Genomic DNA, 25,614 nt, shown 5'->3' with positions numbered 1-25,614 from the left:
CACGCACACGCAAATACACATACACATACACACACGCACGCACGCACACACCTTCACACACATACACACACCCTCGCGCCTTAAGTCTATTAATAAGTCATTTCTTGATGTAACTATCTAAGTATAAGTAAGCTGTACTTGTCTTTGGTCCGGAGTGTGGAGGGGCTGGTGATCTGTAATACAGGTCTCCTAGTACGGATGCCAGTCTCTCACACAGACTTAAATATTGTACTATTTAGATAATTAAGCACTGTTTTTGTATTTATACTAAGACTTTGTGAGAGAAACAATAAAGATTTATTATTATTATTATTATTATTTCAAGTCGTATTTAAAAAGAGCCAGTTTATGTATACAGGGTGTCCCATCTTGAAAGACGAATATCGACAATAAAACATTATTCGTGTTTTTTATTATTATTACTATACCAAGTGACGGGAAGAACAAGTCGTGCGCCTAGTGGTAAGCGACACGCCTTTCCATAACAGTTGCAACGCCACTCGGCACTACCACTGCGCCCGTCATCCTGAGACGTAAGTTGTCATGACCCAAGTGCCTGTAATTTCACCAGCACCATTACCCCTCCAAATCGGAAGGGACGCAGTAGTGCTCATATTACTGCTTGGTGGCAGAAATAGGTAAGGTGGCAGTACTTCCCTAGACGAACTCACAAGGAGTTCTACTCCTACTTTTTACATTTCATTTTTATTCATGGTGTGATACTATGTGACTTAAAAGTAACAAAACCTTATATTTGACCCACTTTTCTTTTCACATTTGTTCAGTTCGATTCCCAAATGATTTATTCTTGAAAGTCAAAGAACATAAATATATTTATATTGTACTCTACACTACAGTCAGCAACTTTTTAAAAGTAGTATTACTTAGTTTTAAAAATAAAATAATGCTTCCATGAACCAAAATATCCTAGCTACAATATTTAAAGTATCCTCCGTAACGCATAGCCGTGGGATACCCAGTATATCTCAGCCCAGAAATGTCGCCAATTAATTATACAATTTAGCAATAAAGTGAGGCAAATGTGTAAAGTGTGTAACTTCAAAGAATATTACAATCACCTTGTGGTAGAGCTTCCACTTTGCATGCAAATGATCGAGGGCAGCTAAAGTTGTCCGCAGTAAGTCGATATCGGGCTGCAATAAAGCGCGGCCCAGAGCTGCCAACGCGCCGCGCAATTCTTCTAACCGCCGCGCGCCCTCCGCGCCTTCGCACTTGTGCGGGAAGAAGTACCTCCATCGATGGACTAGAACACTGCAAATGTTGGACATTCCAAACATAAATTATCAAAGCTATACTACACAACAACTATTTGCTCTAGAATCTAACACTTTGTATGTACACATAATATTTTCTCCGCAACTTCATTCGCATCTGGAATAAAAGTTATCCTGTGCGTTAATTCTGGTCGAAACCCTCCATACTTCCTTCTTTTTTTTTATGATGGTGACGGGACGAATATGTCGTGCGCCTGGTGGTAAGCGACACGCCTGTCTTAACACAGGTGTTGCAGTGCCACTCAGAGCTTTAAATCGCACAGGTCTGAGAGGCGTTGCCACTGCGCCCATCACTCTGAGACATAAATTGTCAAGTCCCATGTGCCTGTAATTTCACCATCACCCCTTACCCTTCCAAACCCGAACGCAGTAATGCTCACACTGCTGTTTGGCGGCTGAAATAGGCAAGGTGGCAGTACTTCCCTGGACGAACTTTTACACAAGGAGCTCTATTGCTACTAAACATTAGATATAACAATTCGGTAACATAATGAACTAATGGTATAAGTATTACCAGTATAATGTATTAAATAATATAACACATTATTTCGTTTTACAAATAGTGTAAGCGCCCAATGAATGAATAAATTAGCAAATGTATCTATAATAACAACGCACACATTCAACATAGCTCCGCAGTAGGTAAAACCTGTGTCATGGACACACACATAGACAACCACAAATTAGACCCAAACTCACGAGCGAAATAAATGTAGACCATATACATCTTTCTCCCGGCCCAGGAATCCAACCTGGGGCCTCTGGGTGGCAGTCCAGCAGGGTAACCGTTCGACCACGAAAGCAATCAAAATTTATGTGCAGTACTTACCTGCAAAGGCGTATTGGACACGACATATGGTTAAATAGCAATCGACAATGGAATTTTTCTGTTTTTCTTAGGCTCAATTCATACTGCCACGCGGGGGTAGTTAATGTTACCTAATACAATGAGCAGTAGTTACTTGAGTGTGATTAATAAAACGTTCCATTAAAAATAACGTTTTCATACCAAAATTAGGATTTCTCATATACCCTACCTATAACCTATCTAAATACCTATCGCTTTTTCACAAGGAGTGCTACTGCTACTAAAAGACGTCTGACCTGGCGAGCAGGCGATGTGCGGCGCGGGCGAGGTCGGGGGCGTCGTGCTGCGGCGCATTGGCCGCGTGGTGGTGCAGCGCCAGCACGCTGGAGACGCGCACGCCGGCGCCACCCGCCTCCACGCCCAGACGCACGCACTCCACTAGGCGCTCCACGCTGCTCGACCCGCCGCTTCTGCGAAACAAAGCCATTACTGAAAGCGGTCCGCGCTGCAACACACGTAGGGCTACGACTACAGTGCAGTGGGAACAACTTTGGTTTTAATTAAGTTTTAAAATTTAATTTAAAACACGGCGTAAATATTTCAACAGTGGTGAATTTTCCGAAATGGCGCTGTCGCCCTTTCTACAAAACACCGACGATATAACGTTGCTCCCGTTTCGAGGGAAGTGTGTCTTTAAATTTAAAATAACTTTTAGGTTTTTAAACGTAATATAGATTAGTTTACTTGACAGATATAATAATAATAATAGCGCACACACTCTACGCACTAGGGAAACCCTGTGTCGCGGGTGCCATGGACACACACATAGACTACCACAAATTACACCCTACTCACGAGAAAAATAAATGTAGGCCATACACATATTTCTCCCGGCCTGGGTATCGAACCCAGAACCTCTGCATGGCAGTCCGGCATGGAAACCGTGACCACGGAGGCAGTTAAATAGTATAATTCTCAAGAAAGATTTTAAATTAAAGATTATTAGTTCCTAGAAAAACCTAAATTAGAATGTCTCTAAGGGTCGTACTCCAGAACACTACTCAAAGCTCAAGTCAGGATTTGAGCAGACTTGAGTATGATTTCAAGCACTGGAAATACGACCCTAATGGTAAGGACTTGAGTATGATTTTCAGTGCTCACTGCAATACTCAAGTCCTGACTTGAGCATTGAGTAGAGTTCTGGAATACGACCCTAAGAGTCGTATTCTAGAACTCTATTCAATGCTCAAGTCAGGATTGCACTGGAAACACAAGCACTGGAAATACGACCCTAATGGCAGGGACTTGAGTATGATATCAAGTGCTTTAGCATTGAGTAGAGTTCTAGAATACGACCCTAAGACGATTCTCACAACGCGAGGGAGTGCGGAGCTGCGTTTTTTGACGTGTAACGTCAATTTCAAGAAGCTTAAATAATCTTGTTGGTCATTTTCAATTGTTCGAACCATAAGCGATTTAAATATTTGGAACAAAGAAACTATAGAGTCGAGTTGATTTTAATCTTATTTTTAAAATGGCTTTTTATTAAACGTTAACAATAATTAACAAAATATTGTTATATTCGTTGTACAGCTTGGGGTTACCTATCAGAAGACAGAAAACACATTTGCCCGAAACTAATAACATTAGCTCGAATTTTCATAATGTCAAATGTATTTTTTTAGGAATATTAATATTACAAAACAAAAGCTAATTTTGGATTTGTGAGAAGCATCAAAATTACTCGAAAGCGTAACGGTTTAATTATAAATCGGTTTTCGGAATTACGGATATTTGAGTTTACGTTTAGTTGGAATATCGGTACATTACTTATAGTACACGCTTATTTTCACATTTGTAATATTTGTATGTATGTATTTGCCCAGCTCTTTATTATTTCTTGTAGTGAATTTGTACAAAATTCGACATAATAATATACATAAAAATTAATTGATGTCGAATGTTGAAGTCTCAACGTGTATTGCCGAGAATAGCACTAGAAATTATTATGTTTTTGTACATAGGATAATTAATGTCTTTACGTAACGTACAGACTAGATACGAGATGGTAGCTGTGGAAATTCCCGAGTTCCGAGATAAAGTTCATTTTGCTAGGAACTATTTCGTTGCAAAATTTCGCTTCCTTTCCATTCCGCGGCAATGTAAATTGATCCTTACGATTTACAGTCTGTCTAATGGAAGTAATGTGCTACGAACAAGCACGATTACGCGACTACAAACGCTATAATATCATGCCATTTCATAAAATAATTTATTTTTCACCTAACTAGCTCGGAAAGGCTTTCTTTCTCATTAGAAATCTACGCGTAAAAGCGTATTTTCCACGTTAACGTGAAAAAGGTTTTTACAATTCGAATTTGGTTATGGACTGTGGTGCACCTAACTTTTTCTTTCGATGGAAAAAAAACAATGACACGTACAACTATGCGATTTGTCGTACATTATTTAAATCCGTTAGTATATTTTAATCTTATTATTATTGACATTAAATTGGCAACGATAACTAATCTTGTTTATTAAAACTGATTTGTTATATTTCAGCTGTTTTCTTTCATCTACCATTTTCCTCGCTACAGTGAAGTGAAAAGGTGTGTTTCGCTCGGCAGCAAAGTATTTTTGCATCTCGTGATTTGAAACCCTCGCTACACTCAGGGTTCTATTTTTGAACCACTTGCTTCGCTCGTGACTCAATCTTAGAGTCCTTCGCTTGCTCAGGTTTCAATACAAATTTTCTATCGGATACATTTCGGGGAGTGTGCGCAGGAACTTTTCAATTTGGTTCCCCCCTCACCGTTCCTCCTTCGGTCGACTAGAAGGTCCGGAGCACTCCATTCTTATGTCGTTGATATTCCACCTATTCGCACTAAGCGCTTTGCCTCCTCCTTTCTGATGCGTACGGCAAAGGAATGGAATGCTCTACCGGCATCTGTATTTCCCGAAAAGTACAATTTGGGGCTATTCAAGGCTAGAGTGAATAGGCATTTTTTAGGCAAACGCGTTCCATCGTCGGTCACATCGTCGCTTAACATCAGGTGAGATTGTGGCCAAGCGTGTGTCTATTATATATTAAAAAAAAAAAAAAAAACAAGCACTCGCATAAAACAACAACTTTGCAGTGTGCAGCCTTGCATAACAAATAACTATTTATTTCTTACTTAACCTCGTTCATCTGTAAATTAATTATTAGTATTACCTTTGCGCAACCTCGAGGAATACGTCGATAGCAGTGTAAGCGAAGTTGCCTAGCTGAGGTAACACTGCAGTGAAAAGTGCGAGAAAGTAGTCTGTGATCTCCTGTTCGGCCATGGCGTATGCTGGTTCGCAGAGCATGCGTAGCGACGTCTCCGCTGCACCAGCCATGCCTTCAGCTAATATCTGTATAAGGGACGTACAAATTGAGTGTAAAGGAACCAGGACAATACAATACAATAATTCCTACCTGACAGGACAGACATTTTGTCACTTAATAAATATTTGGACTTTGTGCCTGATACATGTCCAACGAAAACGTACGCAGCGGACATTGACCTGTGAGGTCCATGGCAACGGATAAAAAATGTCCAAACCAATCGAAAATTCGTTCTTAATACATCAATAAATACATATGCAATGGTTGTATAGGGTGCGGCGCGGGAACTGCCTTTTTTGAAACTCGAGCCATACAGCGGCCGTTAATCATTGGACAGGGGAATTGTATGCATTCGAAAGGGCGCAGCGCTGTGGAAGACAGAGGAGCGCGCGTTCGCTGTGGCGGCTTCTTTTCTAACGGCCGTATTGCAACCCAGCGTGCATTCAGGAGACAATTCCTGATCTCTGATGAAAATCTTGAACGAAAATCGATTGTTCAGTGGATGAACACGTTTATGAAGACTGGTAGTGTGTGGAAAAAGATACCAGGACCAGACATCTCAAAGCGGTCCGAAACCTCCGATTTCGACTCTCCCATTGTATTGACCAGAATGGAGGCCACCTTATGAAGTAATTAACCAAAACTATAGATGATCTCCATGTAAAAAAAATAATAAAAACAATATCGCCAATACCTTATGTTTTATGATATTTTTTTAAATAAGGAAGTTCCCGCGCCGCACCCTGCACAAACTACACTATAGCAGCCGTAATTGTTGTTGATTAGGTAGTTGTAGTAGGCCAATAAAGTTCCACTTACTCGTTTGACAGGAGTAGATTGTGTAGCAAAGGCATGTAACAAAGCAGTGAGAGGGGGCAACGCTACCGCTGGTCCGGCCACGGGCAGGGCACTGGTCCAAGCAGCTAGTAACGCTCGCGCCGTCTCGCCACCGACTATCGCCCCATTCGAACCTGTACTCCTTGACAATGCTAACGATAGTAACGCTTCTCGAACTACTGCTGCAGTCTGCAATAAAATAAAATGTTTAACAATAATAGAACACGACTCGGTAACAGGATACGTAGCTCAGATGGTTAGAGCAATGTTACGGTGCAGCATGAACGTGGGTTCAATTATCGCCGGGTCGACGAAAAAAAAAAAGTTTTTCTGTGCGTTCGATTTTTGTATTCATAATCATAATAATAGAACATTCTCGCATACAGAAGTACATTCCTACGGTATTATAATGATTTATCTTCCAATTCCTTTTTACTACTTCTACTATAGTGCGCGCGGAACTAGCTGGCCGCGCCTTAGGTATGTGAGCGGTGGGACGGGGAGGCGGGGGCACTTGATGTCATTACTCAGAATACTCAGTTCGGCGCCGGACTTCGCGGCGGCAACACACGTTGACAGTTCTGGCTAGTTTAGACAAAACGCACAAGAGATTGCAATGTCAAGATGAGTCCGCCGATAAAAAGACAATCTAAGGAAATAATATTTAAAGTGCATACGTTTTTTAAAAAACGGAAAGCCGATGTCAATAGTTTAGAATATAAAACTGATGCGAATATTCATAAATTAGTGGCAGAAGCAACCGGGATATCAGAACGAAGTGTAAGGAGAGTGATTGCTCAAAGTAAAACATCCTTGCAAAATACAGGGGAAGCAAAATTTAGTTCTCCACGAAGGCCAAAAGAGATAAAAAAGAAAATACAAGTTGATGATTTTGATTTAGGAGTGATAAGAAGAAAAATAAATCAGTTTTATACGGTACAGAAAACAAATCCAAGTCTACGAAAACTAAATGCTGTGTTAAAAGAGGATAATATTTTAGATTGCGGATTAACTTATTTAAGAGAACTTTTGCACAAACTGGGATATTCATTTAAAAAATGTAAATCGAAGAGATCCCTTTTATTAGAGAGACCAAACATTGTTGAATGGCGAGTGAAATATTTGAGGGCCATAAGAAAATTCAGAGAAGACAAACGAAATATATTCTTTTTGGACGAAACTTACGTTAACCAAAGTCATAATGTCCAAAAATGTTGGCAATCTTCGTCGGAGCCTGGTGTTTATGCAGATATAGGCAAAGGAAGGCGTTTAATAATAGTTCACGCTGGTAGTCGGAACGGGTTAGTTGACGATGCTCTGCTAATTTTTAAATCAGATTCAAAAACAGGAGACTATCATGGAGACATGAACTCTACAAATTTTTACAACTGGGTTGATCGAAAGTTAATACCTAAACTTCCACCTAACTCAGTCATAGTTATGGACAATGCAGCTTACCACTGTGTGCAAGTTGAGAAGAAACCGACTATGTCCTGTATGAAAATTAATATGCAGAATTGGTTGCAAAATCATAACGTGCCCTTTTCTCCCACGATGGTCAAAGCTGAACTCTTGGGCTTGATTAATACGACCCAATCAGAAAAAATATACACGATTGATGAACTTCTGAAAGGTGCAGGTCATACTGTTCTAAGACTACCTCCATATCATCCAGATCTCAACCCAATCGAGCTTGTGTGGGCAAATATAAAAAATTGCCTGGCCAGAGATCACATTAATGCTACATTGGACGAGAAAATTACAATACTAACAAGACTATTTTCTGAATTTTCTGCCGAACAATGGCAAAAATGCGACGACCACGTACAAAAAAACGAACAAGAATACTGGAATCATGATATGAGATATGATACTGTGATGGACGAATTCATTATAAACTTACAAGATGATTCTGACTCAAGTTCAGACAATTCAGAATCAAGTGATTCAGAGGATAATATGTCAGAGTAATTTCATATCTATAAATACAAAGTCGTGTTAGTTACACTAATTAATTAATAATAATTTCATAAATGATTCAAATATGTCGGAAGAATTTCATTTAATTTGTTTTTGGTTTATTTTACTTTTAATTGCAATGTACGGACAACAGCAAGTCCATCAATACATAAATGTCAAATTTATCCAATCAATTTTATACTCTATTCCCTGGACTTTAAGTTGAAAATCAATTGAGGAAATCTGACAGTTTGTGGCGGCCTGATGTGCTGCCGACTGTACATTGCAATTAATTAGATAGGTATAATATAAACTTGTAAAAGTTCAATTGGCTTTAATTTTTTCTTTTCAATAACTGAACAATTATTGTTCACGATATCTCGAGATTGGTCGTCACTGTCTAATCTCATGTGCGTTGCGAGCAGCAAGCAACCCGCCCCCTCACCCCTGTCCCTACCTAAGGCGCGGCCAGCTAGTTCCGCGCGCACTATAGTACGACAATTTATGATTATAGTAAATATATTTATTATTGCGCAGGTGGCGTTTTGAGACGGGTGAGCCGTACCGCTACCGTAACCGCTATATTTGCTACGTTTATTTGTTACGCTAGTGTTTGCTAAGTTTTGGTTTTAAGATATTATTAGTGATAAAAATTCATGCATACTAAACAAATACAGATAATGTCACTTTACTTTTCTCAACATACTTTCTTTTTTACTTGAATTATAAATTATATTTCTGTTTCGGTTCTATGACGCATCAAAAACGTGCAGTAAAAGTGGTCAAAATAAACTCGCTTACCTTTGGTTCCAAATAATGTAGTGAGCGTTGAGCATGGTTGTACAGATCGCCGACGAGCGGGATAGGATCGGTCGCAAACTTCATGTTTTTTGACATGCTGAGTAAAAGGTGCGCGGAGGCATGGCTTAATAATGATGGTTCCTGGAATCAAATGCGGTCAAGATCAAATTAAAAGGAGATCGCGATCCCTAAGACTATGACGTGTCGTCATCAGACTGCATTAAAAGTTCAAATTAATGCAACCCGTTTTGGAGCACTTGAATAAGATCGTGCCAAATAGGACTGTGTCAGTAAGTACCAGAATATTAGGAACATCAAACGAATAACTACTAAGAGTGAGAATAGTTGAGTGAAGAAAATCATTCATAGATTTCTCACAAGTAAAGAAAGCCGTTAAAACCAAAAACAAAGGTCTATAACAAAGGCATAGAAAAATTCGTAAGGTCTGCTGACTCGATCTATAGCACAATTGGTAGAGCGGTTGCCCTAGATTGGCAAAAGACACAGGTTTGAGTCCTGTCAGATCGAAGAATTTTTCTATGATTTCGATCTTTGTATTCATTTATTTTTATCTATTTATTTAAAGGAAGATCACAGAACAGACCTTTAAAAAACGAACTACAATTACTACACAATATGATACTCACAGGTGAATCATGTGGCAGTAAGAAAGGTTCGGCAGCGGTGAATAGTGACGTCATAATGTGCGAAGATACGCCGCACTCGCTCGCGTAACAACACCACGCACCCATACAAGCGAACATTTCCGCGTGTCTATAAAGAAAGAAATAAAAGCGCCATATAAAGTACTGTGGAAAATATGGTTGCCAAATAATTTTCCGACAAACCGTTTTCTGGAAATGTGTTCTATTTCTGTTTTGGGAAGTGATTTTGTAATATCCACACATGCCATCACTTACACACGCAATGGACGCTTATTACAGATTTTCACTTGCTACGATCGTGAAATTTGTTTCGCTTCCTCTGTTGATATAACTCATTTTCCTCATATCGTATAAAAGAGATCAACACTTTCAATGCCACCGGAAATTGTGTTTACTTCCGTACCAACCAAAAAACAACTAAATAGTAAATAAGATGAAGCCTACATGTCAAAGGTTCACAACCGTTGGAAAACGTGTGAAGTCCTCAACGAGACCGCAACGCGTGCTTGACTCGAGGAGACCTGTGCCCGTCAGTGGGATTTATAAATGGATTGACGATTATTTGATTTTCGACTCGGGACTTAACCACATATAAAACATATTTTATTTACCTCGACGTTTCAGACATATTGCAACGTCCATGGTCTCGAAGTGACGGAAGAGGCGGGTGTCAGCATCTTCTAGCCGTGCGGGTTTTTCTAACTACCCGCACTTGATCTTCATTATTTATTTGTGCACTAGGGTTCTCACTAGACCCACACACAACACTCACGACATCGGCGACTTGTCGGGAGATACTTAATGTCGTTTACATTTGCTGATAACTGGATCCCATGACGATGAAAACTTAAAACCGTCTTCTCGGTTGAAACTTCTCGGTGTTTATTAATTTCCATAACTTCACGTACGTTCTGTAGAAAGGATCTTGGGATTATGAAGCTCAATCCAGTGGTTTGGTCCTGATTCCAGCAAATGCTCGGCTATGGAAGACTTATTGAGCTGACGGTTCTTAACAGCGATGTGTTCTTAACTCTATGGTGCGTTTTGTCTGCCCAATATAGAAACTCCCACAACTGCAATCAATCCATGGACGTTGACATGGACTTCGAGACCATAGACGTTGCAATATGTCCGAAACGTCGAAGTAAATAAAATATGTTTTATACGTGATTAGGTCCTAAATTAAAAGTCAAATAATATCTGAAAATCGTGAAAGTTTTTATCGTTAAATCAATGGATTGACGATGACGATAGAAAATAAGCCGATGAGCATCATGCTGCTCAAGTATGCGATTACACGTCTGGGCTCGGTGGCGAGTTTTAGGCGCTGAAAGAGTTCAGGATTGTAAAATTAAATATCCTACAATAGTACTTACACTTGCACGTACTGCGTGGGCATGGCTTGCCTATGCGGGCGCGTAAGCGCGGCGCCGGCGAGTGCCGCGGCCACGCGCTCCACGAGCCCGGCGCCAGCCGCACGCGCAGCCGCACCGCGCTCGTTGTCGAGATCTATACAAGTTTAATACAATCTATGCAGTTAAAAAGATCTCACACGTGAAAGTTCACAATGAAAGCGTTCGAACAAGTTTGAGACAGCAGTAGAGCTCCTTGTCATAGAGTTCGTTCAGGTAAGTATTGCCACCTTACCTATTTCTGCGGTCAAGCACAAATGTTAGCATTACTGTGTTCCGGTTTTGAAGGGTAAGGGTGCTGGTGAAATTACAGGCACATGAGACTTGGTGATAAAGCTTTCATAGATTTCTCGTAGATGGCACTACAACTAAAAAGTCGTTGAAAAAACCAAATATAAAGATACGACACATGCACATAGAAAAATTCGTGAGATCCGCTGGTTCGTTCCGTGGCTTAGTTGTTATAGCGTCCGGCACGGTAAGCTAGAAGACGTCGGTTCGAATCCGGCCGGATCGAAGGAATATTTTCTGAGTGTTCGATATTTGTATTAATAAATATAACAAACTAGTCATGAAACTAGTGGAGTGATTTCACAAAAAATAATTGAATATCAATTCAATAAAAATTTAAAACACATGAGACTTGTCAAGCAGTGTTGGGCAAAATTTAATTGTTCTGACAATTAAAGATTGACAATTGATTAATTGTCAATTGCGAAACAGCAATTAACGATTGATCAATTGTGGTTGTGACCAACCGGGTCCGCAACCGGGGGCCCCAACCGGGGCCCCCAAGCGGGGTTCCCAACCGGCGTTCCCAACCGCGGCCCCTAACCGGCCGGAATTGATTTTAATTCAATTGAAATCAATTGCAATTAAAATCAATTGCAATTGATTTCAATTGAATTGATTTTTTAATCTGATTGAATTATTGATTGAAATTTAATTGATTAACGCCCAACACTGTTGTCAAGTTATGTCTCGGGATGACGGGTGCAGTGGCAGTGCCCCTCAGATCTTTGCGATTTAAAGCTCTTAGTGGCACGGCAACTGTTATGGACAGGGTGTAGCTTACCATCAGGCGCATGACTTGTTCGTCACTTAATATTATATAAAAAAACATACATTTAATGGAAATTCTTGGGCAGAACTTCTATTTAATGGATTATTTGACAACTAACTTAGGACTGTCGAACAAGGGGATGCTTACTTTAAAGCAAGCGAGAATAGTAACCTGAAAGCAGTGCCGGGGCCAGTCTGCCGAGCACGCGCGTGAGCGTGGCGAGGTCGAGCAGTGCGGCGAGCAGCCGCTCCGCCTCGCCGCCTGCGCCTGCGCCGCCGCCGCCGCCGCCCGGCGCGGTCCGCGTGGCCGCCCGGGCGTGCACGCCCGCCAAGCACTGCCAGCGCTCCAGCTGCACGACACAATGCGAACATCGTTATAGATCGTTCATGACAACCATGATTTCATATAAAAGTTTCTGCACGTTTATGTCCAAACCTCAGAAGCTTTTTATTAAAATGTTAATGTGGCATGATCAATCGAAGGGTTTCATTTGCTACAATATATTTAATAGTGCAAATATTTTAGGAATTTTCAAATATATATAAATGTATATATTTATAAATCCATGATGTCTAGAGTGGTATCGTATGACCAACATAACAACACTGAATATATCTAATTAAAAAAAAGAAAGAAAATTGTTTGTTGTCTTTGTTGATAACAAATAGATAACTGATCCAAAGAATCTTAGTACTAATGAAGCGGACAAAAAGTAATCTAATACAGGCTGTATATTTGAAAGTGAGACATATTCACACATGTCATAGTAAATCATTTTACAACTTAACATAGACTAAAATAAAATTAGGATATGGGATAGAACAAAAATAAATCAACAAATGTGTTTTGGAGTGTACATAGGAATAAACCGATTCCCTTTACGTTTGATTTCGAGTGCAATGGGAATACTACCAATCGAGCACCGAGTGAGACAGCAACAATAACAATGATTTTACGTCCCCCTTCCTACTTTTTCGCGGGCTTAGTACCGACAAAGTACCTCATTTCTCTTGAAAATAAAAATTAAATTACTCATAGGAAATGAAACTATTTTTCCGGATTTAAATCTAAATTACTCACCCACTCATTTATGTTATGATGGAAAAAGCTGTTATCAAAATGATTACGTTTTAGCTTATGTTAATTATTTTTTACTTGAACTATCATGCAAGAAGACGTCGGTTCGAATCCGACCGGATCGAAGGAATTTTTTCTGAGTGTTCGATCTTTGTATTAATAATTATAACAAACTAGTGGAGTAATTTCACAAAAAAGAATTGAATATCAATTCAATAAAAATTTAATTATCATCGAAAAGTTTTAAAAGATAAGTTTATGATTTAGTAACTGCATTTATTAAGATTACATTTAATAAGAATTGAGGTTTTTAGCGTAGTTAAAAATGTGAAATCAAGTTATTTACAATGATTGATTTTTTAGTTCTTTACAGTTTATTTACACTTACGTGGTACGGAGCAAGTGTCCAAAATGTCCACCAATTTCCACAATGCGTAGTCTAGCACGGCATAGTAAATTTTGTTTTAAATTGTTCAACACAAACACATTTTGTCCCACAGTATAAAATGCTAAGATAATCCTCTCACGCAACACTTCGACACTGTTCACCCCCTCCACGTAAACTCCGATTTGGGAACATTTCAATAGCTTGCCTCACACCATCACCACTTATTGCGGAAAGTCGCACGGCGCGATCGCCGGCGCAGTTATCGGGCGAGCGGAAGTACAAATAATTTACGCGTCTTCGTTAGACCAAGGTCGCGCGTGCACTGTCTCTGCAAACAGCAATTTCGCGTATGCGCCCGCGCCCCCACTCCCGACCCGTGCTTTGTATTTCGCCGCCGTGCCAGAGAACAGCCGTGCCGCCGCCCGCTGCTGCGTCGGAGCAATAATAGTGATGTGCATAGATTTCGATAACTAATGTTGTCCACAAGTAGTAATCGATAAAAAAAAATTTTTATAAAGTTTAAGTTCCTTAGTTTATTATTTCTTTGGGTTCAGAATCAGGAATATAACGCACTCTATAAGTACGTCTCACTTTCCAATATATTGCCTGTATCACACACCGGACACTCCATACAACAGTCGAAAATTATTACCTACTACTATACATATAGCAAGGCTCTATCTGCAGACGCGCAAATGTGTGCGTGAAGTGGCAGGGTTACCCATCACTTTCTTGCACGTTACGTGATCAGAGCGGCAACAGTAGCGAAAATGCTGTATGATTCTATTAATAGAATCCAGAATCCTAATAATTACACATGTCTATTTATATCGATATAATATAATATTTTTCATTAATTCACTAACTAGAGTAACATTGAAGATTTATCGAGTTCTTAGGTTTCGCGATTGTTACACATAGGAAATGAAACTATTTTTCCGGATTTAAATCGAAACGTCGGAAAAAACAAATGTACGCGATTTAAATCCGGAAAAATAGTTTCATTTCCTATTGAAGATTTATTTAAAAAATATATTAAAAGCACTTAAAATGTCATATTTTGGACATGTACACCTATAAATAATAATAATTATGTATGTATACCTATAAATAATAAGTATGTATACCTATAAAAAAGGTAACCAAGGTATTTGAAACTGCGTGTCCAAGTTGATCATTATTAATTAGGTATATTCGTTACTTTACGTACTTTACGTTTCGTTACGTTACGTAATATTTATCGGCAAAATTAATTGAAAATTCGAGAACCCTTGTCTACTAGCTCACAAAGTATATTGATATAATAAATCTGTATTTTTTATACATACATCAGTAAATAAATGAAGAAAACAATAACTGAAAGTCTCAGACATAAGTTATTTTTAACTAACTTCGTTTCATCTTTCGGAAAATGATGATAAACAGCGGTAAACAGCACAATTCACGACCATTATAAATAGTAACGTAAAATGATGTTTTATATTAACGTACAAGTTTCGTAATGAATAAATGAAAACTTTATTCAAATATCAAAGCCGTCTTCGCACGACAACGGCTCGCTGACAGCATTGTTGTCTTTCAATCAATTTGACCGGCAATGTGCGGGGCGTGGCGCGGTATCTAAAGCTAGGGAGGGGCGGAGAGTGTCCGTTCTCTTTACTTTTTGTTCTCTGCCTGAATACAAACATATTTCAGAATATGTCCAGAGTCCATATTGGTGTATAAGTAGAATAGCAGGAATAAACTGTTTGTCTATCTATATTATAAGAGTCACGTTTAGGCAACAGACGCTTGTTCGATTCCAGATGGATCGAAGGAGTTTTAGTGTTTGTTCCACATTTGTTTGTATCAATAATAAGAACAAACTAGTGGAGTATTTTCATAAAAAGTACATGAATATCACGTTAATCCAGGAAGAAAGCTGACGAGCATCCCACAATCTAAAACGTCAAAAATAAGTCTATTCAGAAATATAAAGACCGGAATCCAGTATCTTGTGTTTTAATATATGAATGTCAGAAATGGTTTACAAAAATGTATAGAATTTTACTTCTGCCTCTGAATTTTACACAGGTTATTAGGTTTTCGCGATTGTTACACATAGGAAATGATACTATTTTGTTTCGGACCCTAGGTCTCTTGTTAGTCCTATAAGTCAACCGTAACCGTGACCGTGTGACCTGTAAAGGGGCCGAAACGTTAGTTTGTTTGAAAAACCAAATATACGCGTATACAACCAACCATACGAAAAACCATGTATACGAGTTAGATCCGAAAAAATACTTTCATTACCTTTAAACAGGGTTTCAAGTCATACTCACATTGCGTAACATTTGCTCGCTACGAGCGTATACAGGTACGAGTGTGCAGGCTTATAATATAAGCATTATGCGAAATATGATTAATTACTCACCACTGCCGTAAAGACGTCCAAAGGAGCCAATTCCGCTACGCGAGCAATGCATTCTATACAATGTTTTAGGAATGTATGCCATTCAGTCTCGCCCTTTAACAAAAATATTCAACTAAATTGTAAAATATTTAATAAAAATATAAAATTCTATTTTGTTAAAGTAAATCAATAAAAATTTGCTTTTTTGTGTATATATGTATTTACTTCTTAAAAATATAATTCACACCATAAGAGCCTTATCACAAAGCACCAGAGAGCTCTCTGCGAAAAAAAATGGCGGGCTTTTGACATTACAAGTACAGCTTTTACAAAGATTATTTTTATTTTAAGTTATTATGAAGAAAAAACGAGGAAAAAAACAGTAATGAAGAAAGTTAGAACTATATTCCTTATTTTAAATGAAATTACAAAAGACTTTATCCTAAAAATTCCAATAATTACGAATTCAAAGTTTTTGTCCAAAATGATAGAAGATAACGTGACTCCCACCGATTAAGACTATTTTAAAAACCCAAATAAGAGAACAAAGTTATTTAAGAGAAAACTAAAACATAATGTATTAGAACCGCAATGGAAAATATTACTGAGGATCCCGATAATTAAACGAAGACGTGGCTCAAAGGGCTTGTATCCACGCCAAAACTCTTAATGAAATGAGAGCTCGCTGCGAACCGCGCCATGGACATCACGTTGTGCAAATGCTATTAGTTAAAGCACCGTAATGTTGATTATTATTTTTTCGTGTTGACATTATAATTTACTATTCATTATAGTAAATACAGAAGCAAAAAAGTGTTTATTACTATCTGTTCTGAATTTAATTTTAAAAACGCACCTTATTATAATTACGAGTCTTTCTTCAATTGACATTGCCAATCTTAAGTGTGTGTCTTTATGATTTAAGTGATTTTGTAACCGAAGCAACAACTCGCCCGCGGCGTTGTCGCTACGAATCCGCTGCGCTCTCGCCTCGCTTTCCAATCGCCAGTGTGATAAGGCTCTAAAGTACCCAACCACTACCACACAAAACACCATAGATATGCAAGCCAAGAACACATATTTTTTAACTTACATCATCGTCGCACACTTCATTGTCGAGGTGTTGGAGCTGTATTTTATTATGCTGGAAAAGTATTTTATTCAGAACACTATTCACGAGACCATGTAGAGCTTCCCAATATCTAAAAACAAAAAAATATTAGAAAACATTGCCACGATATTATACGGGACTGGAGTTGGCTGTTTTTCATTGTGTTCATAAACATTGGAACTATACTTGACAATGTAACTAATTTATTCATGTACCAAAATTGGGTTCTACCAATCATGTTTTATAAATTTATTGCAACAGCTTATAGTCTGTCTTTTTTGAAGACGGAGTAAAATGACATTTGTAGGGTTGCCAGTTTTCAGAAAATTGTAAATAGTTATGTAGTAGTTGTCGACAGTTTTATTGATAGATTGTGAAAGAAGATACAATTTTGCAAACAATTTACTGAATTGTGAATGTTACATCATTCTGTTGATTACTAACTCAGTTATTGCCTTCTATATTCTTATTTTGACAGTTGGCCTACTAGTATCGACATCAATTTATTCATATGCATTTTAACAAAAACAGCTGCATTTGATTATCTATATTAAATTAAAATTAGTACATAGTCAAGATATTATTTATCGACAGCAATCATAAGCTGCTCGCAGGTCCTCGTCTTCACACTTGACGGACGGACCCAGCTACCCGTAGTACAGGGGGCATATCTCTGTATCTAGTTTTCTGTATTTTGCAATTAAGTTATTAAAGTTAAAGATATTGTAAACGAACATAAAATCTATAAAACTTACTTAGCTGTGTCTTCAGGTTTTAAAATATCTATAAATTGTATCCATATGTCTAAACAGTTCACGAATATTGCACATGTTGGCACCTGAAAAAAAAAATTGCCAATCACTTTATGGAAAGGAGGATTTTAAATCATGGTATATTAATAATTAATTAATACATTTACACCACGGTTCAAATATATTTATATATATACTTAATATACTCAAGTATCCGATGAGTATTATACCTGGAATGTATACTGGAATAGATATGACAAGAATTCAATAGCATCAAATTCCGGTTCGGCCTCAAGCCTCTTGAAATGCAGCGATACGAATAGTTTTAGGAACTCTGCTAACTTATTTAGGTACCTGAAAAGAAAATATTTAAATTATAGGAATATATTATAAGAAATGAGGTCCGCTGGTTCGTTCCGTGGCTTAGTTGGCATAGCGTCTGACACGGTTTGCTAGTACACGTTGGTTCGAATCCCGTCGGAACGAAAGAATATTTTATAAGTGTTCTTTGTTTTAATAATCATAACAAACTAATGGAGTAATTTCACAAAAAATAATTGAATATTAATTCAATACAAATTTAAAAAAATAATTAAGTTAAACGAGGTCGAAAAATACGCGGATGTATCACGTTACTATCGCAATTTAAATGACATACTTTACTCAATGCATAATGACTCGTGAGCTGTGATAAAATGTGATATACATGGGAAGATTTTCAGAACGACAATTGAGACTATCAGCGCAAAAGTGGTGTAACCCACATTTAATTTCTTTTTCTACAATATTACTTTGTATGTCAATTATAACGTATATATTATTATACGATATATATAGGGACAACTCCGATCAATACCGCGTCGCACTGCACTTCACGAAAAAAACCCGCGGGTTATAGGACCGATCTACTATGAGCACCTACCTGCCGAACTAAAAAACGAATGTTGTGAGGAAACGTTCAGGTGCAGATTGAATAACTTTTTATTGGAAAAGACCCTTTACTGAGTAACAGAGTACACTCAAAGCACTTAATAAATAATTAAATTATTATATTTATTAATAAATTTGACATTCACCGTATTATTATACTGTAATATACATTTATTAGTAATAACTAATTCTTAATAAAGAATCCATATTGACATTTCCTGTATACACTTGACATTGTTAGTTTCATTCAATTATTTATTAGTTTAATTAATTATGTTGATTTTGTATATGTACACTGTTTGTACTTATGACTCACTATATAATTATTTCATCATTATTTTGTAAACTGACGCTCACTTTTCGACGAGTAGTATAAAATGACATGTAATTGTATTTGTATGAAATTTGTAATGTTAAGAGAAATAAACTAAACTATACATACACACACACAACAATAATGTACTTTAGTATAATTTAAAGTAATATTGTAAAGAAAAAATTAAATGTGGGTTACACCACTTTTGCGCTGATAGCCTCAATTGAAAAATGTCAACTAAAGAGTAGATGTTGACACTAACTCATGATGAGCGTGCGCCATATGATGCTGGTTGTGCGTGAGGTGGCGCAGCAGGCGCAGCGCCGCGTGGTGCAGCCGCAGAGCGGTGGCAGCAGACGACGGCGGCGCGTACCGCCGATACAGCAGCTCGCACACCCCGCCCAGACCCGCCAGTGCTGCCTCCATACTCTGTCATTTAGGACTTTTTATACAAACTACCTATATTGTTGTTATAGTCAAGAGCACACCAAGCCGGACAGTTAGGATTATTGTGGATTACGATAACGTAAGCGTACGCCGCTTGACCTGACCTTTTCAAATGTTAGTTTTTTTATTGGCTTGTTTGCAAAAAACAAATATACTTAGATCCGAAAAAATAGTTTCATTTTCAATTAAAACTCAACAGTCAACACAGTCAAGCTTGACGTCTCTTGACCTTGTACATTGACGTCTCAAGTACAGTAAACTATACCTATAGGGTAAATTATAATAACGCACACACTCAACATAGCCCCGCACTAGGGAAACCCTGTGTCACGGGTGCCATGGACACACACATAGACAACCACAAATTACATCCAAACTCACGGGAGAAATAAATGTAGGCCATGCAAAAATTTCTCCCGGCCCTGGAATCGAATCTGGGACCTCTGCGTGGCAGTTCGGCTTGGTAACCTTTCGACCACGGAGACAGTTAAATAGAAATTGATATGTGAATATACAATGGGATGACTCTGCTAAATACCAACTGGCCACCTGGATTCAGTTGAAAAGCGTGCTATGTGGCTTATAGATGACTCGGATTTAGTTGAGGCGAAGCTGCAAAGCCTTGAACACCGCCGTAAAGTTGTCTGCTTATCGATATTTTATAGGATGTATCACAGAGAGTACGCAACGGATTTAATTCCGCCTTCACCTTTCCATCATTGGGGGATTAGACGTTGGCTGGGGTTCCACCCCCATGTTGTGGATATTGCAAAGATTCGCACGAAGCGTTACTCTTCCACATTCATATGGCGAACGGCTATGAAGTGGAATTCCTTGCTGCAGGCATATTCCCTGAACGCTATAACTGGGCCTTTTCAAGGTGAGAGTGAATAGGCATTAATGTGCAGGCTCCATCGTCGACCTCATCGTCACTTTCCATCAAGTAAGTTGGAGATCAAATGCAATGCAAATAATTATATCATTAAAAAAAACAAATAAACCATACTATTTTATAGAACAATGCAGTAAACTAGACAAGTTAATTAATACTAACCTGTGACTGAGTCGCAATGCTACCCCAGTAGAAGACAGTCGTTACTAGTGAAGGCGGAACGTGAGAAGATAGAGGCAACCACGAGAATAAATGCTGCAGAGTGGTTAAGCACTTAACCACTATTTCCATATTCAAAGCTCTGCAAATATTGAGTAAAATGTGTTTCGGTATTTTCTGTTATGTTGACAAAAAGAACTAAATTGTGATTGAAGATGAACGTGATGAATAAGTTTGAGATATTACTTGTCTGTACAATGGACATCATGAGCGTTTGCCAGTAAATCTGGGAGGGTAGAAGTCTGTGGAATGCCACTGGTTGGCGACGGCGGAGGTCCGGATTGTCCTTCTTTTTGGGCATACTTTTCTAATATAGCTGTAAATAAAAAATAGTTTCAAAAATGGTTTATGACTTTTTATGGGTACAAAAAAATATTGATTTCTATTACAGTGTAGGAAATGAAACTATTTTTCCGGATTTAAATCGCGTATCTTTGTTTTTTTCAAACAAACCGACGTTTCGGGCCCTTTACAGGTCCCATGGTCACGAATGACTGTCAACCATTCATTTCCTATGTGTAACAATCGCGAAAACCTAAGAACTCGATTCTATTACAGTAATTTTGTACTTTTTTCAATTTGATAAAAAACTATACAAGGCTATTTTTAGATTATATTTACATTAACAAGTACCTGATAAAACGGAGAGCATTTGCGGAGTGCCTTTCAGCATGAGCCGTTCAAGTTGACTGCGCCGCGCCGAGGGCAAGAGCACACCGGAGTCCCGCGCTGCGCCCAGCTCCTCACTCGCCGCACCAGCCAGGACTAGCCCTAGCACGCAACGACGCCCGTCGCACCGTATGAGCTGCAAATATTGGCTCATCACGTAGTCTACTTATATCAACAAATTTTTACTGAAGTTATTTACTGTTTCAGAAATTGAAAAGGCCATTTCTGTTATATAAAACAAAAAAAAATACTTTAGGAGTACATATATACTTGTGTACTATTTATTACATTGCATTACAATTGAAGTGATTCATATCACTTTCACTTGCGTTTAACTATTTAATTAAAAAGAAATGGTGATTTGACATCAACAAACAACAAGTTGTTACTGCATGTGTGTTTATATCATTACTATACTTATATGTTTTCATTCATTGTTATAATTTCCGATTTTTTAATTTATAAAACTCGCATCAAATTGATCTCACCTCCACAATGTTTTCAAAGAAATCAGGATATAGATGGGGCCAGTCATAACGAGCTATGGCGACCATGAGAGAAGCCAATTTGTTTCTAATAAAGTTTGGCATCAGTTCATGTTTAGCCATGAGCTCATTCCATAATGTCAATCTGATCTCTGTCTTCTCATTGTCTGATAAACTAATCCATTGTCTGTTTATAATATTCTGAAACAATAGACGAATATTAAAAATCCCTTTTATAATATATTTTACTCATTATTCAACAGCACATCAAGCTATACACTTTTGTTCGAATATCGCGGCCTTTGCAGTGGGACAAGATTCAATGTGTAGCTTGATGTGCTGTCATCTGTACGTTTGAAATATTATAAACTGATATTAGTAACTCGACTCATCGGAAGAACAGAGTCCGATGTGATAATACAGCGAAAAAAGGATAAATACATAATCTTGTTATTCAAACTAAGGCCTATCTATATAGGTGTATTCAGAATGTTTACATGTTATTTCGTTTCGGAAATATAAAATTGAACAACGGTCTATCTGATAACCACAGCGAAGAACAATAATAGAAATGTACTGTGTTCTGAGAATAAGCAATCTTACACGTAGATCTTTATTCTACGGATTAGCCGAACTTCGCAAAGTTATTGTTTTTAAACAAAACTTCTGACTTTTTCAAATGCCGCTACATAACATACCGTTTAAAGTAAATTCAGAATAATTGTATTAAGATATTTACTTGGGATACTCACTTCTAATGTAGTAAGAGTAAACATCAAGACATATTGATTGTGTGACTTTTGTAGAAAGATAAGGCAGTGTTTCCAAGAGTCCTGGCGACTAGAAAAGTTCTCTAGCATGCTCTCAATTTCTCGTTTGCGAAAGTTATTCGTTGTGGGTGCGAAGAACTCCGACATGAGCATCTCTAGCGACGCTAACGCCTCGTTCATCTCCAATTCAGCCTAGAACACAAAAAATCTTTAAATAATTACTGTGAAACCATTCCGCTATTCTGACCCCAGTAGTTCTGAAATTAGCACCATGTGTGCTAAATGAAAAGTTGGTGGGTTCGATTTCCGGTTACTCGCTTATGTAATGCTTGTTGTTTTGTTTTAGACAATTGCAACAAAATAGATCATAATGAAACTGAAAACAACAGTTACACAGATAATCGTCATGACGACGTGATGCAGCGAGATGTAGTCAAGAGCAACGGCGACGCTCAGCAAATTAGTACTAGCCAATAACAAAAAAGAGACCATGAGTCACCATGAGTAAAAATATCACCAAAACTCAATCTAGACCGTTAAGAGGCAGTACAAAAATGACAAAACACGTTTAAACCGAGCAATAAGACTTGAAAGTTCTCCTGGCCAAAACAGCAAATTAATCCATCATACAAAGGATAGAGAACATATCTGTTTACATTATCCTAATTCACAAGAGGTAAGGAGTAAACTCTCTGTGGAAAGCAACAAAGAGCCTGCCTCAACCCCACCAATGCTCCCCTCCAATCAGATCTGAAAACTCACGGGCACAAACGAACCTGGAAAAATATGAGGCAAATCTCAAAGTTTGCAAATCATCTTGCTAATGTGTTCAAACCAAATAATAGTGATGAGCTCGAGGATCCAGAAATAGACTTGCTGGCAGTTGTCTCCTCCGCTGCGACACACGTCTCCACGCGAACTGGCTAGAGAAATATCGATGATGGACTTGCTCTCTACAAGGCTACTTTAGGAGCTCCCTAGGAAGTGTATTGTTTTCCTCACAATTCTTATCAATGCCACTCTCAGAACCTCTCACTTACTTAACCTCTGACAAAACATCTCAAATTGTTATGATCCACAAGCCTGGCAAGCCTGCTACCGAAGCTACGTCATATCGTCCCATTAGCTTGACACCATTGTTATCAAAATTGTAGGAAAAGATAATTATTACAAGATTCACTTCGCGCCTTGGCGAAGGTGTAATCATACCAGAACACCAATTTGGGTTCCGAAAACAACATTCAACTGTGGAGCAAGTGTACAGAGTCTATCACGGGACATCCTAGCTAAAACACAGTTTGGTTTTAGGAAGGGCTTCAGCACGATGGACAATCTCAGTTTGCTAACGACTGAAATCCATTCTGCTATCAAGGAAAAGAAATTCCTTGTTGGGGTGTTTCTCGATATCGCCTCAGCATATGACAACGTCTTGCTTCCGGTACTCAGGAGAAAACTCACCCAGTTGAGTATTCCTAAAAAGCTCGTGCGTTTTATTCCAACCTTTTAATGGAGCGTCGTGTGATAGTAAAATCTTCCCTAAATTTCCTGTCCCCGAAAACCGTTTGGAAAGGTCTCCCCCAAGGATCTGTATTAAGCCCATTGCTCTATAGTATCTATACTTACGACCTGGAGTCATCTGTCAATTCATTTTGCGACGTTCTCCAATATGCTGATGACCTGGCTCTATACATTAAAGTAAGTACTATAGAAGAGGCAGAAAGTAGATTGAACTCGGCTCTGTCATACCTAAATGACTGGTTATTTGAGCATGGCCTATCTGTCTCCCCTTCGAAAAGTTGTGCCATAGTCTTCTCCAGGAAAAGAATTGTCCCTACGATTGAAATACGCATAGGTCAAGAAATCGTTCCACAATTAAATTCAACCAAATTTTTAGGTATCAAGCTAGACTCCAGAATGTCCGGTATCCCTCATTTCGATCATGTAGCATCTAAATGTGAAAAAAATATTAACATTCTGCGGTCCCTTTCAGGAGTGTGGTGGGGCTCTCATCCATACTCCTAAAAACTTTTATATAATGCTATAGTTCGCAGCCATATGGATTATGGATCTTTTCTCTTTAATATAGCTAATAAATCTGGACAAAATAAAATTGCAAAAGTTCAAGTCAAATCTCTGCGAATTATTCTAGGATCCATGAAGTCCTCGCCCATTAATGCTATGCAAGTTGAGTGCGGGGAGCCTCCTCTGAATATTCGCAGACAGTTTTTTTCGGACAGATTTCTTTTTAAACTGCTTCAAAATTCAAACCACCCCATTCTTCCTAAATTAAATCTTCTCTTAGACTTATTCGATTCTCGGAACATGGACAGTAAACCCTGCCTTCTTCAGAGCTTTATTAAATTCACCCAACTCCCTCCCCCACTCAATCAGTTTCCTCGCAATCCTCTTTATTGTATTTCCTATGAAGCTCTTGTTTTCCAGCTCAACATTCTCTTTCACTTTGATATAGAGAAGGACTCTGTTGATCCTCGAGGGATTTTCAACCATAGGATCTCTTCCGACTATTCCGGATGGCGCTGCATATTTACTGATGCTTCAAAACTTTCAGCAGTAAGTTCCATAGGAGCAGCAGTATGGATCCCTTCTTCTAAGATAGGTTTAAGCTTCAGATGCTCATCCTCCTCTTCTGTATTTACTGGTGAAGCAATCGCCTTACTGGAAGCAATTCTCTATGTCGAGTCTCATAAACTCAATAATTCCATCATCTTTACTGATTCCAAAAGTTGCCTTCAATCCATCCTGTCAAACCCTTTCCACTCTTCCTTCCGGTTCGCTATTATACTTAAAATTAAACAAGTCCTGTTTTGAGTGTTACAAGCAAGGTGTAAACGTGGTGCTAGCTTGGATACCTGGACATGTTGGAATCCCAGGCAATGAGACGGTAGATTCCTGTGCCAAATTGGCTTCCCGCATAGGTTCAACTGAACACTCCAAT

The 25,614-nt window shown here is 38.4% G+C and overlaps 1 protein-coding gene across 1 annotated transcript; it reads right to left on the bottom strand.

Annotated features, from left to right (window-relative positions):
* Window positions 1-500: 500 nt before the first annotated feature.
* On the bottom strand, window positions 501-22,953 carry LOC113235028 (exportin-6-A). The gene is made up of 19 exons (XM_026470552.1): window positions 22,641-22,953; window positions 21,892-22,089; window positions 21,368-21,539; window positions 20,921-21,050; window positions 20,678-20,816; window positions 19,439-19,605; window positions 18,161-18,284; window positions 17,934-18,016; window positions 17,161-17,269; window positions 16,089-16,181; window positions 12,382-12,559; window positions 11,112-11,244; window positions 9,718-9,844; window positions 9,071-9,211; window positions 6,293-6,499; window positions 5,318-5,499; window positions 2,400-2,573; window positions 1,080-1,272; window positions 501-556 (listed from the first exon to the last, which is right to left on the bottom strand). The coding sequence occupies exons 1-19, from the start codon at window positions 22,836-22,838 to the stop codon at window positions 542-544; spliced, it is 2,763 nt and encodes a 920-aa protein (XP_026326337.1). The 5' UTR covers window positions 22,839-22,953; the 3' UTR covers window positions 501-541.
* Between the last annotated feature and the right edge of the window lie 2,661 nt (window positions 22,954-25,614).

Source organism: Hyposmocoma kahamanoa, unplaced genomic scaffold, assembly GCF_003589595.1.
Source record: "Hyposmocoma kahamanoa isolate Upper Pololo Valley unplaced genomic scaffold, ASM358959v1 86971, whole genome shotgun sequence".
Taxonomy (NCBI): Eukaryota; Metazoa; Arthropoda; class Insecta; order Lepidoptera; family Cosmopterigidae; genus Hyposmocoma; species Hyposmocoma kahamanoa.
This window is presented reverse-complemented; position numbering and strand designations above follow the sequence as displayed.

Excerpts from the sequence above, each read along its gene's own strand:
- LOC113235028 (XM_026470552.1), bottom strand. The coding sequence starts at position 22,838 with ATGAACGAGGCGTTAGCGTCGCTAGAGATGCTCATGTCGGAGTTCTTC. Across the intron at positions 22,090-22,640 it reads TTACTCTTACTACATTAGAA|AATATTATAAACAGACAATG; the intron begins GTGAGTATCCCA and ends CTATTGTTTCAG. Across the intron at positions 9,845-11,111 it reads CCCACGCAGTACGTGCAAGT|ACACGCGGAAATGTTCGCTT; the intron begins GTAAGTACTATT and ends CTTTCTTTATAG.